General features: G+C 37.7%; 1 protein-coding gene across 2 annotated transcripts in view; it reads left to right on the top strand.

Moving 5' to 3' along the window:
* Positions 1-15,603, top strand: part of adcy8 (adenylate cyclase 8 (brain)) — a 153,995-nt gene that overhangs the window by 50,767 nt on the left and 87,625 nt on the right. For both annotated transcript variants that reach the window (XM_038286163.1, XM_038286162.1), the window contains exons 3-6: positions 5,861-5,991; positions 6,336-6,447; positions 7,421-7,548; positions 14,899-15,057. In XM_038286163.1, the coding sequence (XP_038142091.1) occupies positions 5,861-5,991; positions 6,336-6,447; positions 7,421-7,548; positions 14,899-15,057 (530 nt within the window). The remainder of the gene's footprint in view (positions 1-5,860; positions 5,992-6,335; positions 6,448-7,420; positions 7,549-14,898; positions 15,058-15,603) is intronic.

Here is a 15,603-nt window from a genome sequence, read left to right as displayed (position 1 = left end):
TGCTGTTCAGTGCAGTGAGGAATGCTCTGATCTTTATATTGGAGAAACCAAACAACCTCTCCACAGACGCATGGCCCAACACAGAAGAGCGGCCACCTCTGGACAAGACTCCGCAGTACACCTACACCTTGTGGACAAAGGACATTCTTTTGAGGACCAGAATGTCCATATTCTGGATAAAGAAAATAGGTGGTTTGAGAGGGGCGTGAAGGAAGCCATCTATGTTAAGAGAGAAAAACCAACTTTAAACAGAGGTGGTGGACTGAGATTCCAGCTTCCAAAAACATACAATTCAATCATAGACATGATCCCTTCCAGATATCAACAAACCCCCCACCCCATCACAGAGGAACGAGGGACTTACCCGCTCCAGCCGGTGAACAATACCTCCTTAACGACCAACCCTTAACAATCATAGACAGGTTTCAGGTATTACAGGAGACAATCCCCCCCTTAATGACAATCCCCCCTTTAACGACCGACCCCTAGAATCATAGACAGTTTCAGATATTACAGGCTAACGATGGAACTAACGACCCATTCATCGGTTTCTATTGCATGTTTCCAAGCGATACAAGGCGTTGTCTATATAAGACTCAAACTCACTGCGGATCCAGACATTTGAATTGAGAAAGCTTCCTGGAGGGGTGGCGAAACGTCTTCAAATCTTGAAAACCAAGTCCAGTGGATATTTTTTGAATTTTTACGGAATGACTATGACCTGGATGACTGAGAACCTTCATCAGCATTTTTACAGATTATACTAAGAATCCAGATACGAGAGTGACAGGTTTTGGGATGTCAGTAACGGCTAAGAGAATTGATGAAATAGGTACACTTCAGATGGGTTGGGTGAGTACACTCTGGAAATGGTGGCAATTTTTGTGGCGTTACAGTGAGAAAAGTGCAAAATTAAGTAAGATGCTGGTTTTTTTTTTTTTTTTTTGACTCATCTTCAGTTCTTTCAAACATAACATTTCAGTTAAATAGTCATCAGGATATTATTTTACAACCATCCTTATTAGATCTAGAAAATGAGTCAGTTGGGCAGTCAGGTTCAGTTTCTGTGGGTTTATGAAAGGATTACAGAGTCTAGGGTGCAAGGTGCTTTGAGTTGAGTTTAGAGAGTATGTTTGGTTGTTGTAATAGAGCACAGTTTAGTGTTCTTATGTCATTTTTAAAGGAGACAGGGCTTACAGTAGGGTTTGCTGTTGTGTTGTGTGTAGATTGTAAGTCTATTATCTGACCCATACTGATTTTTTAAGTGGTGGTAATGCTCTATTAAGTTGGTTGCTGATTACTATTAAACCTGGAGAAGAATAATAAGAACAACAGAACATTTTGAGCACATATTTGCAAAGAGGTGGAACACGTAGTGAGCAAAGGGGAAGAGTTTTTTTTTTCATTTGTTGACCTCATACACAGGCTCATATGGTTATTAGAAAATGTTTATAATATAAATTTTTTACAATATGGGACCTTAACAGGATTGCTGTTTTATAGAGATGAAATAAGAAAAATAGGTCATTTTTTTTTAGATAATGTTGTGATTTCAGAGGAGGCCTGAACTCAACACTCAGCCAAAAACAAACATTGAGTAAAGCATTTATTTGAAAACACAACAAAGCAAAGATCCTGTCAGAGTGTACCTAGTGGTCCAGGAACACCAAAATAGAGATGAGTCCTGACTGAAGATTCAAAAAATTTTAAAAATAAACTTGAATTACCAGGTTCAGCTCCAATTAAGAATGGAACCTTGATGGCTTGGGGAGTGGCGCTTACAGAGAGCAGAGGTACTGATATCCACAATCCTTCAGTTTGAAATCCTTTTCCAGTTCAAGGTCATGCTCAGGCAGAGAAGTTTCGAAAATCCAGTGGGCTTAATCAAGATCAGGTTCAGCAACAATCAGAAAAAACACAATTCACTCAAAGGTAGGGTCAGCGGTCAGGGACAGGCAGGGTCAAGGAACAGGATAATTCTTGGCTCACAAAACAGATGTGTAAAAAGACAGAAGATCTCACCCAGAGCAGGAGGTTAAATAGGGAGCAGCCCAGGTGGGAACAATCAGTGATTATCAGGAGAAAGTGAGCACAAACAGGGCAGGACTAAAATCATGACAAATAACAGGTTTTTTAGATTAGTTGATTCGTTGCATTTTATTCCAAACTTTTGAATCATCAAGTATCAGCTGTACACAACCTGTTGGCATCTCCAGCTTTACAGGAATATGTACAGCATGGCCTTTATTTTAAGAAAAATAGAACTATAGTAATTTAGATTGAGTTCAAATTTTGTTTTTTAAATGCACTTTATCAGCAGAGAAAACCATTTAGTGAAAGTGTTTCCTTAAACAATAAGTCCTAGATGCAGATTGTGACATGCAGATTGCCTTCTCCCTAGAGTGGTTTTGCCACAGAGGAACAGAGATGTGATGTCCCACCATCGCTGGGCTGGTTTTTATTCAGTGTGACCGAGCAGATCAAACCATCTCTAAACTATTATCCAGCTTCACCTTCTGGCGCTGTCCCCCTATGCTTGAGATCTCAAGAGGCTCTTCAGAGCTCCAGAAAGCCTAATGCAGCGTCACTGAGAGCGCATAATTTAGCATTTTTTATTTGTTAGGGAAAATTCTCAGTTAGGAAAACAAAGTCTGATAAATTAACAGAACGTGCTGTGTTTTTCTCTCTGCTACATACAGCATAAAAGCACATGTATTAATGCTGCCTGAACTTTCTTTTTTTTAAATGAGACATTTACAAAATTCTGATTTTTACAGGACAGAGACAAATAATGAGACATTGTCTGCAGAAAACTTTAAAACCAGTTTATTGAGGAGTAATTTCTTCCAATGGTTTTGTTGTAGAAAAGAATGTGGATTATTTTGTCCCTTCTTCAAATATACATCTTTTCAGTATTTTTGGAAAGCAATTGCCTGGATTTGTTGCAGATCTCAATGGCCAGAAAGAGTCTCTGAGAGATGCGCCCACATTAAATCTGTTCCTGCATTTGCAAACTGGCATTACGTTGTTTAGAGAAATTAAAGCAAATCGTTTTATTTTTTTTCTGCAAGCCTTGAGGCTTCTTTAGGATCGTCCTGGCTATCTCAGGCTTGCTGATTTAATGTAATTTATTTGTTTTTACAAGCTTCACCTGGCCATGTTGTCTTGTTTCTTGTATTTCTGTCCTGTTGAAACAAAAGCAGAGGCTGCTTTTTGACAGCAGTCCAGTTTGATGGTTGGTTGGGAAAAATATGCAATAAATGTTGAGATAAATATTACAGATCCTTCTTGGAAAGGCTTAAGCCTGAGGAAAGGAACAATTAAATTGCTGCTGCAGATCCAAACTCTTTGGTGTATGCTATGTGCCCTCTGTGCCCCTAAACTTTAGCTTTTCTTTTGTAAATTCAGTTAAATACCGTATTTCTTTTTTACATTTAAAAAAACTTAACTATTGTTTCAATTATTTTATTCGTCTGCTTTTGTTTTCAATTGGAACAAAAGTCTCATTGTTTTAGGTAATACTTATCAAGTTTGAAAGGATTTTACAACTTAACCAAATCATTTGATTATGACCTAAATAATCCCTAACCAGTCAAAATTATCAACCCTGGCTCTAATATGAGATACATTTGAATTAATATTTGATTAAATGTCCTTTAACAAGCTGCCTTTCAGGCTTTTGGCTTCACCCAGGCCAGATATTAAATCACAGCAGCTCTTAAGAAACTTTAAACTGATTGATATCCTGGGAAATAAGAAGCTTTTAAACACAGACCTTTTATTTTCTACAGGGTTGAGTTTGAGCCTTTAGGAATGCCATCCTCAGCTTGATGCATCATCCAGTTGTTTTTGTCCTCCTTCACATTTAGCAGTTAACCAAAACCACTGGCAAAAAAAAAAAAAAACTAAATCGTGAAGCTACCACATGTTTGACTGCTAGTACATTGTTCTAATATGGAAAGCCCCACCTTGTCTCGTCTTCATGCTTATTTTCATTTAGGCCAGATCTTTATTTCATCTAACATTAAACTTGTTAAATTGACCTATTCATAAGAAGCAAACTTCGGGTTTTTGTCTTCCTGAAGTTCCCCTCCAGTGTCATTTCATCTGATGAAGAAACCTTACATTTTTATCCAGACTTTAGTGAATATTATCTAATATTAACAATGACTCACATCCTCTGGTGTGAACTGATGGACCTTGGAATTTGCAGGCGGTGATAAAAAAATCCTAAAGACTTGTGTAAATCAAAGCTCCGCAATATACTGTACTCATCTGTAACTCTTACTTGCACATCTCATTTCACATATTCTGGGTTGCGAAGGCAGCAGTCTGATCAGACACCGAGCTTCCCTCACTGCTGAAACCTCCTCCAGCTCCTCTGGGGGATGCCTGACAGGTACAGAGGCCAGCTGAGAGACATGGATCACTAAAGCATGTCCTGGACCGTGTCCATGGACCTGAGGCATCCAGACAGCAATGAGAAAAGATGTCTGAGCCACCTTGGCTGACTCGTAAGAGAAGCAGCTCCACCCTGAGCCTTTCCTAGATGACTGATCTACTCTTCATACCTCTAAGGGAGTGCCCTGCCACCGTGCAGAGAAAGTGTATTTCAGCCACTTGTATTTGGGATCTTGCTCTTGTGGTCATGATGTAGATTCTATGACCAAAGGGGAAAGTAGGAACATATAGAACAACTGGTAAATCGAGAGCTTTTCGTTCAACTCTGTCTTCACGACAAATGATTTGTCTATTGAGTGCTCCTCACCCGTGAACAGAATCCCAAAATATCTGAACTCCCCCACTTGAAGCAGGAACTTTCCTCTGAGCCTTTTTGCAGTGGAGAACCAGGACCCCAGAATTAAATAAAATCCATGCTGTAGGTTTTGGTAGGAGTGCGTCAGCAGAACCACATCATCTGCAAAAAGCAGAGACTAAATCTGCTGGCCCCCAAAGCAGATCCCCTCAATCCTTGGCTGTAGTGTGAAATCTTGCCTCATAATGGTTATTAACATGATCGTTGACAGAGGGAAGCTATGACTGTAATCATGATTGCAATATCAACAAGCAATTTTGCAATCCGAATGGACAGCTTAGATGAATGTTTGAGTCGCTTTTACATTTAACATGTCATGTAAAATATAATAGTCACAAAAATTCTTCATCAAAAAGGCAATTTCCTACCCTTAATACCATATTTCAGTGACTCACGTCACGTTAAGGATCAAAGAGATTGGCGGGAATGTTGAGCTGATGGAAAAGAAAGACAGATGTGAGGAAAATATATTTAAGATGTGATCACCATCCTCATATTTTACAATAATACTTCAATCACATGTTAAAATGATACATTTCACCCTATACAGCATCTAAAAATGTTATTCTTGGATCTTTCCTGAGTTATGTGGACTTGGCCATTGAACTGAGTCAGTCAGTCTGATAAAAGCCATCCACTAAATCCTCTTCTAGCTTGAGCTTTGATCATTTTAAGGTTGTTTATCTGTGTCTTGCTTTAAAGAACCAATGATATGTTTAAGCTTTTTGTCATTTCCATTGTGATTGGAGAAGGTTGGTACCATTTAAACTGTGCTCAGGGACAAAGAAAATCAGTCCAACATCCACAAACCTTCACAGCCTTTATTTAATTAGATATTAAGACCCTATATTTATTAAATATGTTAACTTCTGACTTCACTTTTATTCTCAAGCTGATTCTCAATCTGTTGTATTATTACAGCTTTCAAAAGTAATTTCTGCTGTTTTGATATTTTGAGACTTTAGAGGCTTTAGAAATGAGAAAACAGCAAACATTCCTGCAGTCTGCACATTATAGCATCTCTTTTCTTCCCTCCCTACCCAGGAACGTCTGGTGTTATCTGTGCTGCCACGTTTTGTAGTTTTAGAAATGATCAACGACATGACAAATGTAGAGGATGAACACCTCCAGCATCAGTTCCACAGAATTTACATCCACCGCTATGAGAATGTCAGGTGAGCAACTTCCGCTTTTAATCCAAGATCAGTCCAAACATGTAAATGTTTCTCCTCTTTCTGATCAAATCCTAACAGGTCATTTCTGCACAAAAAAAGTCTATATCTCGCATTCAATCAGAAGGATGATGAGTTCTGTGTTACCTTTTATATACACCTTTATTTTTTTAATTTATTGAGATTAAATTCCGCTGATAATCCCATAACCAACCATACAGACACAGCGCTTTGACACGCTTATACTGAATTACTGACTACCTTTTTGACATATGAAACTGAAAGAGTTTAATCAGTACTTTCTATTTAACCTGGATCTGAAAGTGACATTTCTATATTTTATTCAGCATTCTTTTCGCAGATGTTAAAGGCTTCACAAACCTTTCCACGACGCTCTCTGCTCAGGAGCTAGTACGAATGTTGAATGAACTCTTCGCACGTTTCGACCGTCTTGCACACGTAAGAGAAACATCTTCTGCCTCTTTATGCACTTATGTTTGAACTCCAATTTTTCCTAGGATTTTTAAAGTTTTTTTAAGAGGTGTAGTTTGCTATTAATAACTCATATCTTGATTTTTTTAATTAATAGAGACAGCAAATGCAGTGCAGAAATAATCTTTTTCAAATTAGATTAGGAAAACAGCTAATTATGATCAGAAATTAGAATATTTTTAGTTTACACTTCCTCCTAAATTATTTTAATTATTCTAGGTATTTTGCATTTATAATCCTATAATTGTATAGTTTTTAATCTTCTTAAATGTATATTTCAGCGTTAGCTTCCTATTATTTAAACTACCTTATTAGTGATGGGAAGAAACAGGTAAATTTTTAAATATTTAAAGTAAAACATATATATATTTTTTTTTTTTCCTAAATCAAACTTCTCAGCAGGATTAAATTGAATTACCTTTTAAATGCAGTGATAACACATTTCATTTTACCATTTAAAGCTAATTAATTTAATATTCTCTTGCTTCAACTGCTCCTCTGTTGATGTTATAGAGAAAATCTTGCTCATATACCACTAAGTCAGGTTTTGAGTTTATAGATTTGTAATATTCATGTCAGTAGAACATGGTATTGTTAGCACTGGAAGTAGCATGAGCATCATCTCAGTCTGAACACTTTAGGTGTAGATCAAGTAAAATGTGGAGGGATGTAAAAGGCATGTGATAAATAAAAGTATGGATAATACCTTTAATCTCTGGTAGCTGATTGAAACTGATATGAAAATTGTCTCCAGGAAGAAGGTAGGAAGGAACACCATGCAATTGCTGTTTGTATCCCAAGGTTTCATATATAATATTCTCTATGTACATTCCTCTCTCTTTCTGTTTCGGTTAATGTAAATAACTGAAGGGACAGTGGGCATAAATATATTTTTAAATAATCAATTTCAAGCACATCTCTAATTTTCTTCCCCTTCTAGGAGCACCACTGTCTACGAATAAAGATTTTGGGAGACTGTTACTACTGTGTATCTGGCCTACCTGAGCCCAGACCTGACCATGCTCACTGCTGTGTGGAGATGGGACTAAGCATGCTCAAAACAATCAGGTATGCTCTTCCTTCACTTTATCGGCCTAAATGTTTTATATAGAGGATGAACTTGTCCTCCATAGATTTCTGGCGAGAGATATCGGACTTTGGGCTGATTTTTAGAATGCTCTTTGCCTAACAATCAATAATGTAAAATGATGATGTGTTAGTGTGGATCAGATCTGAGGAGTGTGATGAATAATTTGGAAAGCAGCATCTGAAATATAAGAACGTTGATACTGACTAGAAACTAGGTGTTTCTAAAATTATTTATCCAATGTCTGTATTTTCAGGACTAAAGAAAATAAGAGATTATATTTTTCTCAAATTAAATGTTTTTACTAGGTGATATAAAAGGTGTATACTAGGTGTATAAAAAGCATCATTACGACAGTCTGAATGTTCAAAGAGTGTAATCCTCTACTGGGGTAATTTTATGAAAGATGAATAATTTGCTTCTGCTCTTACAAATTTTGTTCAATATATATGTTGGGTGTTTCATTTTGCCCTGCCTACATTGTTTAATATCATTAAAGAGGTTAAGTAAGAAATCTTTTCTAACTTTTTGGTATTGGTTTTGGCAAACACTCAAAATGTTCTTGTAAAATAAGACATACCATGTTTTAATCTGTTATGGTGAAAAAGGCAAACCAACATCCTCATACAAGCTTCAATAACTGGCAAAACTTGGAATTAGTTAAAAGGATTAATACTGCATGACACACAGTCTCTCACACGTTCAGCGAGTGCGCAGTTTAAGTATTAATAAAATGTCTACAGTCAAGGATAAACTGAATATGTTGCTTATATAATTTGCATAAGAGAGTGAATCTTTTATAAGCTAAAACTTGAGTTACTTGCACAAGAAATTCAATATGCCTTTTGCTAAAATAACACTTATTTAATTTGAAGAATTGAAATAGATTATTATTTTAAAGGTGTACTGTCATGATCTGCCCAGATAGCTGATCCAATTGATCATCTCAATAACCTACCCATTCCTCCCTGCTTGCTAATTATCATTCATCTGATCCACCTGCTCCTTCTTCTTTATATACGGTTCAGCCCAGCTATCAGGGCCAGATCGTGCTTTTGAGTTTGACTTAGATATCATAGTTCAAGTTTTTAGGAGGCCAGTGGTTAGAGAGGGTGTCTAATGTTGTCTTAGACACCACTCTCCTACCTAAAGCAATTCACTTACAGGAAGCTGCAGAGAGGATATTTTGATTGCCTTTTTGTTTAACCACAGACCAAAAAACAGAAAACACTTAGTCATGCTAATGCTGCCTTTTCAATACTATCATTTATATAAAAACATTCAAGATAGAAGCACTAAACATTTTCCTTTTTTTTTTTGGTCCCTTACTGTAAGAACATTTTGAAGGTCTGGAGATTTCAGCAGCAATCTGAAATATTACAATCTTTAAAAAAAAAGAGCTAAGATGAATCAAATTAAAGGTGAGAAAATGAGCCATGGTAACAGTCTCTCTCTTACTAATTAAATATGCATGACAATGGGCAGATTTACCCTAATTTTGCGGATTTCGTTTGGATCTATAGTTTAAAAACACAAAGCTGCACCTTCTGCCACTAATGATACAAACATATATTAGGACTAGTAACAAGAACTATTTATCATGCAAATATTTCTGCATAATTCACGCAAGCAATACAAAGAATTAATATAGAGCCATTTATAACCAAAATGATTTAACCGTGTCTATAAATAGATGAAGAGTGTTGTGGTGTACGTGGCAAACTTTTAAACCTTTTGTGGATTTATTGTTTAGATTTTGGCCCATTCTTGAACTATTCCTGTTGCAGAGGCCGCTGTAAGGATCTACTCAACTGTTTGTCCAAACTGAACATAGCTTTTTAGTTCCAAAATGTCTTTAACCTGTAGTTTTTTTTTTACTACCAAAAAAAGAAAAAAAAAAGAAATCATTGTTCTTCTGAGCATATACAGGTCTTTGGGTCTTTGTATTTGACAATAAGGACACACATAGTTTCATTTGAGCTCAAAAAGAATCAACAATAATAGATTTCTTCTCAGTGGTTAATGGATGGAGGTGTTAGGTCTTGTAACATTTCTAGACTATTTTGCAAAAATCTACCTCAAGGTAGCAAAATTGTTGCATGTACCGTATTTTCACGACTATAAGGCGCACTTAAACGTCTTTTTTTTCCCTCAAAATGTGCAGCGCGCCCTATGGTGCGGTGCGCCCTATGTGTGTTGTAACTGCGACTTTTGAGACCACCTCATTGAGGAGATGATGAAAGAGTGGCTGAATGTAAGGAGACCAGCTGTTTTTTTCCCACTCATCACCATTAATCTGTAACTCCATGCGTGCCCATCTCACAGCTGATGTGAAAAACATGGGGAAACAAATTAACACTGTGCTCGCTGTTCAACCGCTCGACATCGGTGTGAACCGGACCCAGCAGGTGCAGCAGAAGCAGCGAGTTTACATGCAAAGTCAATGGTTGACGCGCATATAGGTGCAGCAAAAGGTCCTGCAGCGCGTTTTGGTGCAGCACGTCGGGAGCGTTTAAGCATCTGATGCACCGCCAACGCGCTGCTGCTGCTCAAGCTGGAAAAATTGAAGTTTTGCCGCATCAACCAATCAGAGAAGCAGATCTGGGAGCTGGCAGCGAGACAGGCACGGCGCTCTGATGACATATGATATTAACGCAAATGAAAAGGCTGGGTGGATGCGTGGCTGAGACAGGTGTATGTGAGAAGACTAGGTGTTTTTTTCCACGCATCACCATCGCTGCGTGCCCATCTCACAGCCGATGTGAAAAAAAGATGAATCAAATGAACGCTGTGCTCGCCGTTATCCCTGTGGGTCTGACAAAGGAACTTCCACCGCTCGACATCGGTGTGAAGCGGCCGTTCACAGTAAGGCTGCGAGCGGCGTGGGAGCGATGGATGACAGACTGAGACCACAGTTTTATGATAAATGGAAGGCAGCGCCGGGCAAGTTACGCCACCGTTTGCGGATGGATTGTAGATGGACTGTGTCTGCTGGCTCTGTTGTTCAAGCTTTCGCAAAAGCCGGCATTATTTCTGAGGAGCTGCGCTGCACGGAAAGTGACTGACAGCGAAGAAGGGGAAACTGGCATGTCTGATTTAGCGCAGCTGTTTTATTCAGAGGAATGCTGAGGATAACAGAGGATGATGACTTTGATGGGTTTGATTAATACTTTGTAATAAATACATGAATAAAGCACAATCATACTCAGTTTTGCTCCCGCTCTATTTTTCTACCTGAAAGCTTAATTCAACAGCAGCCTCTGGTCTCCTCCTCCTCTTCATCGCGGCGGCTGGCAGGTGTTTTTTCATCTAAATAATCTAAATCTTGCAGCTATATTTGCTGTGATCAGTGGGAATAAAGTAGTTTTAATATGTTTTTAAGTGAGAAAGGCCACCTGAAAACTTAATAATTGCAGTCAGTTCATCCAGATTATCTATTTCTGTCGGAGGCGCTCAGACCCCCACATACCAGCGGTGCACCGACAGGAGAAATCCTTTCGTTCACCGCGGCTGCTGGCAGGTGTTTTTCATCTAAATAATTTTAGCTGCAGGCACCAGGATACCGGTAATAAAAGCGAACATATTCCGTCGGCAGGTTTCAGGATTTTAAGTTAATTTAGGAGTGACCACAGCGCTGTGTCATCTGCGATGTGTCTGACTCACGGCCAGCTGCCAGGTTTGATTAATACTTTGTAATAAATACATGAATAAAGCACAGTCATACTCAGTTTTGCCCCCGCTGTATTTTTAAATACGCAGTAGAGGTATTTAAAGGTAGTAGAGGACATGCACCTGTATATAAAAAACGCGCCCTATAGTCCGGTGCGCCTTATGTGTGTGTTAAATACTGAAATGGGACACATAACTGAGACTGTGCCTTTTAGTACGGTGCGCCTTATGGTCGTGAAAATACGGTAGTAGAAATAATGTAAGTATTACTCCAAATAACTGCTTTTACTCCACTGGTCCCCCTATAAAGGCTCCCTGACTTGGGAGTTTGTGACTTTTATTCTGCTGCCAGTTCTTAATTCAATAATCATCTTTATTGCTGCTGGATTTTGACCCCTAGCATCTTTTTCAGTGTGACCTTGAGGAAGGAGAGGAGAACTTATGTTTGTAAGGAAAAGAAGGATTAGTGATGGATAAGCTGGGAGATTTGTTCTTTATAGTGTTGGAGCAACATGATGGAATAAAAAAGACCAAACTGGCCTGGTTTATGTAGAAATTTGCCTGCAGGAGACATCTGCATGAGCTACAGAGACAGTAGAGGCTGCTGTATCAGAACCACTCTGTCAAACCGTCACCTCCTCATCCCCATCCAATGCGTCATCTCTCCAATGAACTGCAGATTGCTGCTGTTGATATCCGCCCTCCAGCTGCCATAAAGCAGCTGATGGACTTTAAGCACCTGTCACAGCCTCCCAGGATGCCTTTCACCTCAGGTTGCAGTTCTGAGTGAGTCAGGAATGGGTGTGACAGAGTGTTATCAGCTGCTGCTTCAGATCTGCCTTTCTTTGTGTTTGGTTATAATGAAATTTAAATGAGGAGGGAAATGTTTTAGTATGTTTCACCTCTTTCATTGAAGAGCTGCAGATAAGTGTAGAATTTATTGTTTATTTATGAGCAGTGTCTGTCAGTCAATGCAATCTGCATTCAGCTGCTCTAAAGGTCAGTTTCATGTATAGTGATCTGCTGCATTAATGCATTAAGGGCTCTACACCATAAATTTTGCAGTAATAAAGTAATACTTTAAGAGTTGATTTTAACACCAATCCAAGTGCATTTGGTCCCACCCTGAATTAGTGTAAAATTAACTCTCAACATAGTGCATATCTTACTCCAGTTGTTGTTGCAATAACTCTTAAAGAGTCAATGTACTTTGACACTGCATATTTAACATTGTGGAATTTACTGTGTATATCTTATAGTGTTACTCAAAATAACATCACCGTATTATAGAACACAACATGCACCATTCACTGTATTTCTACATTGTATACTGAATAATGTAAAAACATAATTTGAAAAGGTATTTTTACCATTGCTTACTCCTCTATGGACATGCAGCTCTTTTCAGAAAGCACTGAAATGTTGGTAAAGCTTTGTTACCTTTTGGTATTTTATCTACTTTCTATCCAAATCAAAGCATATAGAATAATGAATTAACCTTCCTTCAGTGATCCTTCCTGCCCCAGACATTAGTATCTACATCCCTCTGATGAAAGCCTGAAACTATGAGTTATTTTACAAAATTATTCTAATTGTAATGAATGATTCTATAGAAAGGAAAGAAAATTGTGAAATTTGACTGCTAAAATGTTTTTACAAAATCAATCATTTCCTGTGAAAATGTATCTGTCCTCTGAAACACTGAATTAATATTTCAGTTTCTCGGCTTTGTTTTTGAGATTTGCTTCCCATCCATGTTGCATTTAGTTGACCAACATCAACCATTAACTTCTTTCTGAACCAGGAAAACTGAAGAGCTTTCCTGCCTTCCTTAGTTTTCCCTCAGAAACATACTTTCTTAAATTTTCTTTTGACTTAAAGTCCAAGGTTTACCTGCTGGATGGCTGCCATAATTCTGCTGACCTTCTGGTGTGTTTGTGGTCAGAGGTGTTGCGTCCAATTTAAGGGGCTGCCATCTTTGAAGGCCATTTGGTAGACGGATGATGTCATAGCTCTTTGACTAAGGATCTCCCACCTTACCGATATGAAGGATGGGTGCAGAGTACCCTTTGCAGGCCTTTATTTGCAATGATTGGCTGTCGGTCAAAGTGGACTGGTCAAACTCTGGCAGTGACGGTGGCAAAAAATTAAGTCTATTTTGATATAACATTTTCATTTCCAATAATAATATAGGATAATACAGTTTTGTGGATTGATGATACCGACATTGACCTAATACCATTTTAGAATTAATCAGACATACTTCTATTACTTTTTAGTATGGAATGACAGAAAAGTCTTGATTATGTGATATTTCTCAACAGAGAAGAATAATTAATATCAGATATGAGAACAATTCACCTATTTTTTGTTACATAAACTTTAAACGAAAGTGAACAAAAGCAGTGTTTCTAACAGTTTTTCTGATGTTGAAGATTTAGAGGCAGGACGATATATTCCAATATAAATATTTTGGCTGATATCAGACTGAGTTTTGATATTAATATTTTATTAGGAATTTCAGATTTTACTGCTTACTGTAGCCAAGGTTATCCTGCTCTCATTTCACATTTTCCTGTACACACACAGACCCCAGGCCCCCATTCTCCATTTAGCTTTGATTCTATTTATTTCAGGTAAAAGAATACATTCTTTATCCCAAAGGATCTGATCACTGCCTTTGACATTTTAGCTAAACTTTGAACTACTCAATTGGTACTGTTTTTTCTATTATCACTTTGAAATCCTTTACATAATTTTACCTGGTTTTATATAATTGTTTTCTACTTTCTATGTTTTTTCCACTTCTGAGTCAATTTTAATCAAAGTAGGTCATTTTTCTACAGAATGTCAATTTCTATCAGAGATTGTAGGTTTTCCACCAGAATTATTTTTATTTAAAATCATACTAATATTATTTTGAACATATTAATTTAAATTATTAATTTTCGCAGAAATGGCAGAACACATCTCAAAACTGTTGAATGTGTTGAATATCATTTACTCTATAAAACATTTGACTTATTTATCCTATAGTGAAATAGCTTTTGCCACAAACAGGGATTATTGTGGTTAAAAATGCGAGACATCTGTTGCCTTGAATACAACTTTTTATTTCAATAAATTCAAAGAGGGATTTATGATTAAAAGAGATACACCAGCCTTACACGCCTTAATAAAAATACTTTGAACTTTAGAAATAAACATTGATTGCATGTTTTAAATACAGTACTGTACATTAGAAATGTCTAAAACATGCTACAGTCAATTAAGTACTCATAAAATCCCTTTCTGAAGAGTTCAAGATTTAAAGAATTTACAGAGTAAGAAGTATTTTGCATTTATCTTAAATGCAAAATATATACATTGTTTGTACAGTTTTGGCTTAATTACTGCTTTAATGTGATTATTGGGTGGGTAGGAGTATAAACAGTGATAATTAAGATAATGAGACTTATTAAAATGAAGGAAGAAAAACAGGATCTAAAGACGAGAGAGCTCTAAAATGTGTTTACATAGGGATACATAAGATGGAAATGACTATAATTGGGGATGGTTGTGATGAAGAGCCATTCTAAAGGAGGATGAGCACACAAATCCCTCATGTTGAGGTATGAGTCTGATCATTGTTAAATGATTGTCTAATCTATCCCCCTTTTCAGATATGTCAGATCACGTACAAAACACGACATCGACATGCGCATCGGGATCCACTCGGGCTCAGTGCTGTGCGGCGTCTTGGGTCTCAGGAAATGGCAGTTTGATGTCTGGTCCTGGGACGTGGACATTGCCAACAAGCTGGAGTCTGGAGGCATACCAGGGTAAGGGAACCAAAGTTTCACTTTATCCAGTTTAAAACACAACAGGAGGATGCTGAAAAAAACAAACAATGGTTTCTGACTAATTCTTTCCCTTCTTGTAAGGATAACTGGTGTAAGAACCGATAATTTATACCACACAGAGTTGACGTTTGAAAAGTTTATTGTAGCAACTGGCGTAGGTGGAATGGGAATATTCCAGGACTTTTCAGACAGCTCTTGTTAGACTCCACAAGAGAGATTTGAGGTATGGCTGCTAAGCAGAAGTTACTCTCCTGAAACCACAAAGGGAAAGGATCAAGATGTAGTTCAATATTGAACACTGGAAGACAAAGGCAGGCAGAGACTTCAGTGTAGCAATCCAGTAGCCAAAATTCAGAGTACAGTCCCGAGTTTAGGAATCCAAATTAATCTGATGGGCAGAAGTATAGAGGGGCTAGGCAGAGAGGCAGAGTCAGGCAACAGGCAAAGGAGTTTTTCCAGAGACCAAGAACCACTAGAGATTCTGACAACAGCGAGGCAAATAGGCAAATGCAATCAGGTTCACTA

The sequence above is a fragment of the Cyprinodon tularosa genome, unplaced genomic scaffold, assembly GCF_016077235.1.
Source record: "Cyprinodon tularosa strain WSP-4 unplaced genomic scaffold, ASM1607723v1 ctg221, whole genome shotgun sequence".
NCBI classification, from domain to species: domain Eukaryota; kingdom Metazoa; phylum Chordata; class Actinopteri; order Cyprinodontiformes; family Cyprinodontidae; genus Cyprinodon; species Cyprinodon tularosa.
Note: the sequence above shows the minus strand (reverse complement) of the source record. Positions and strands in the feature narration are given on the sequence as shown.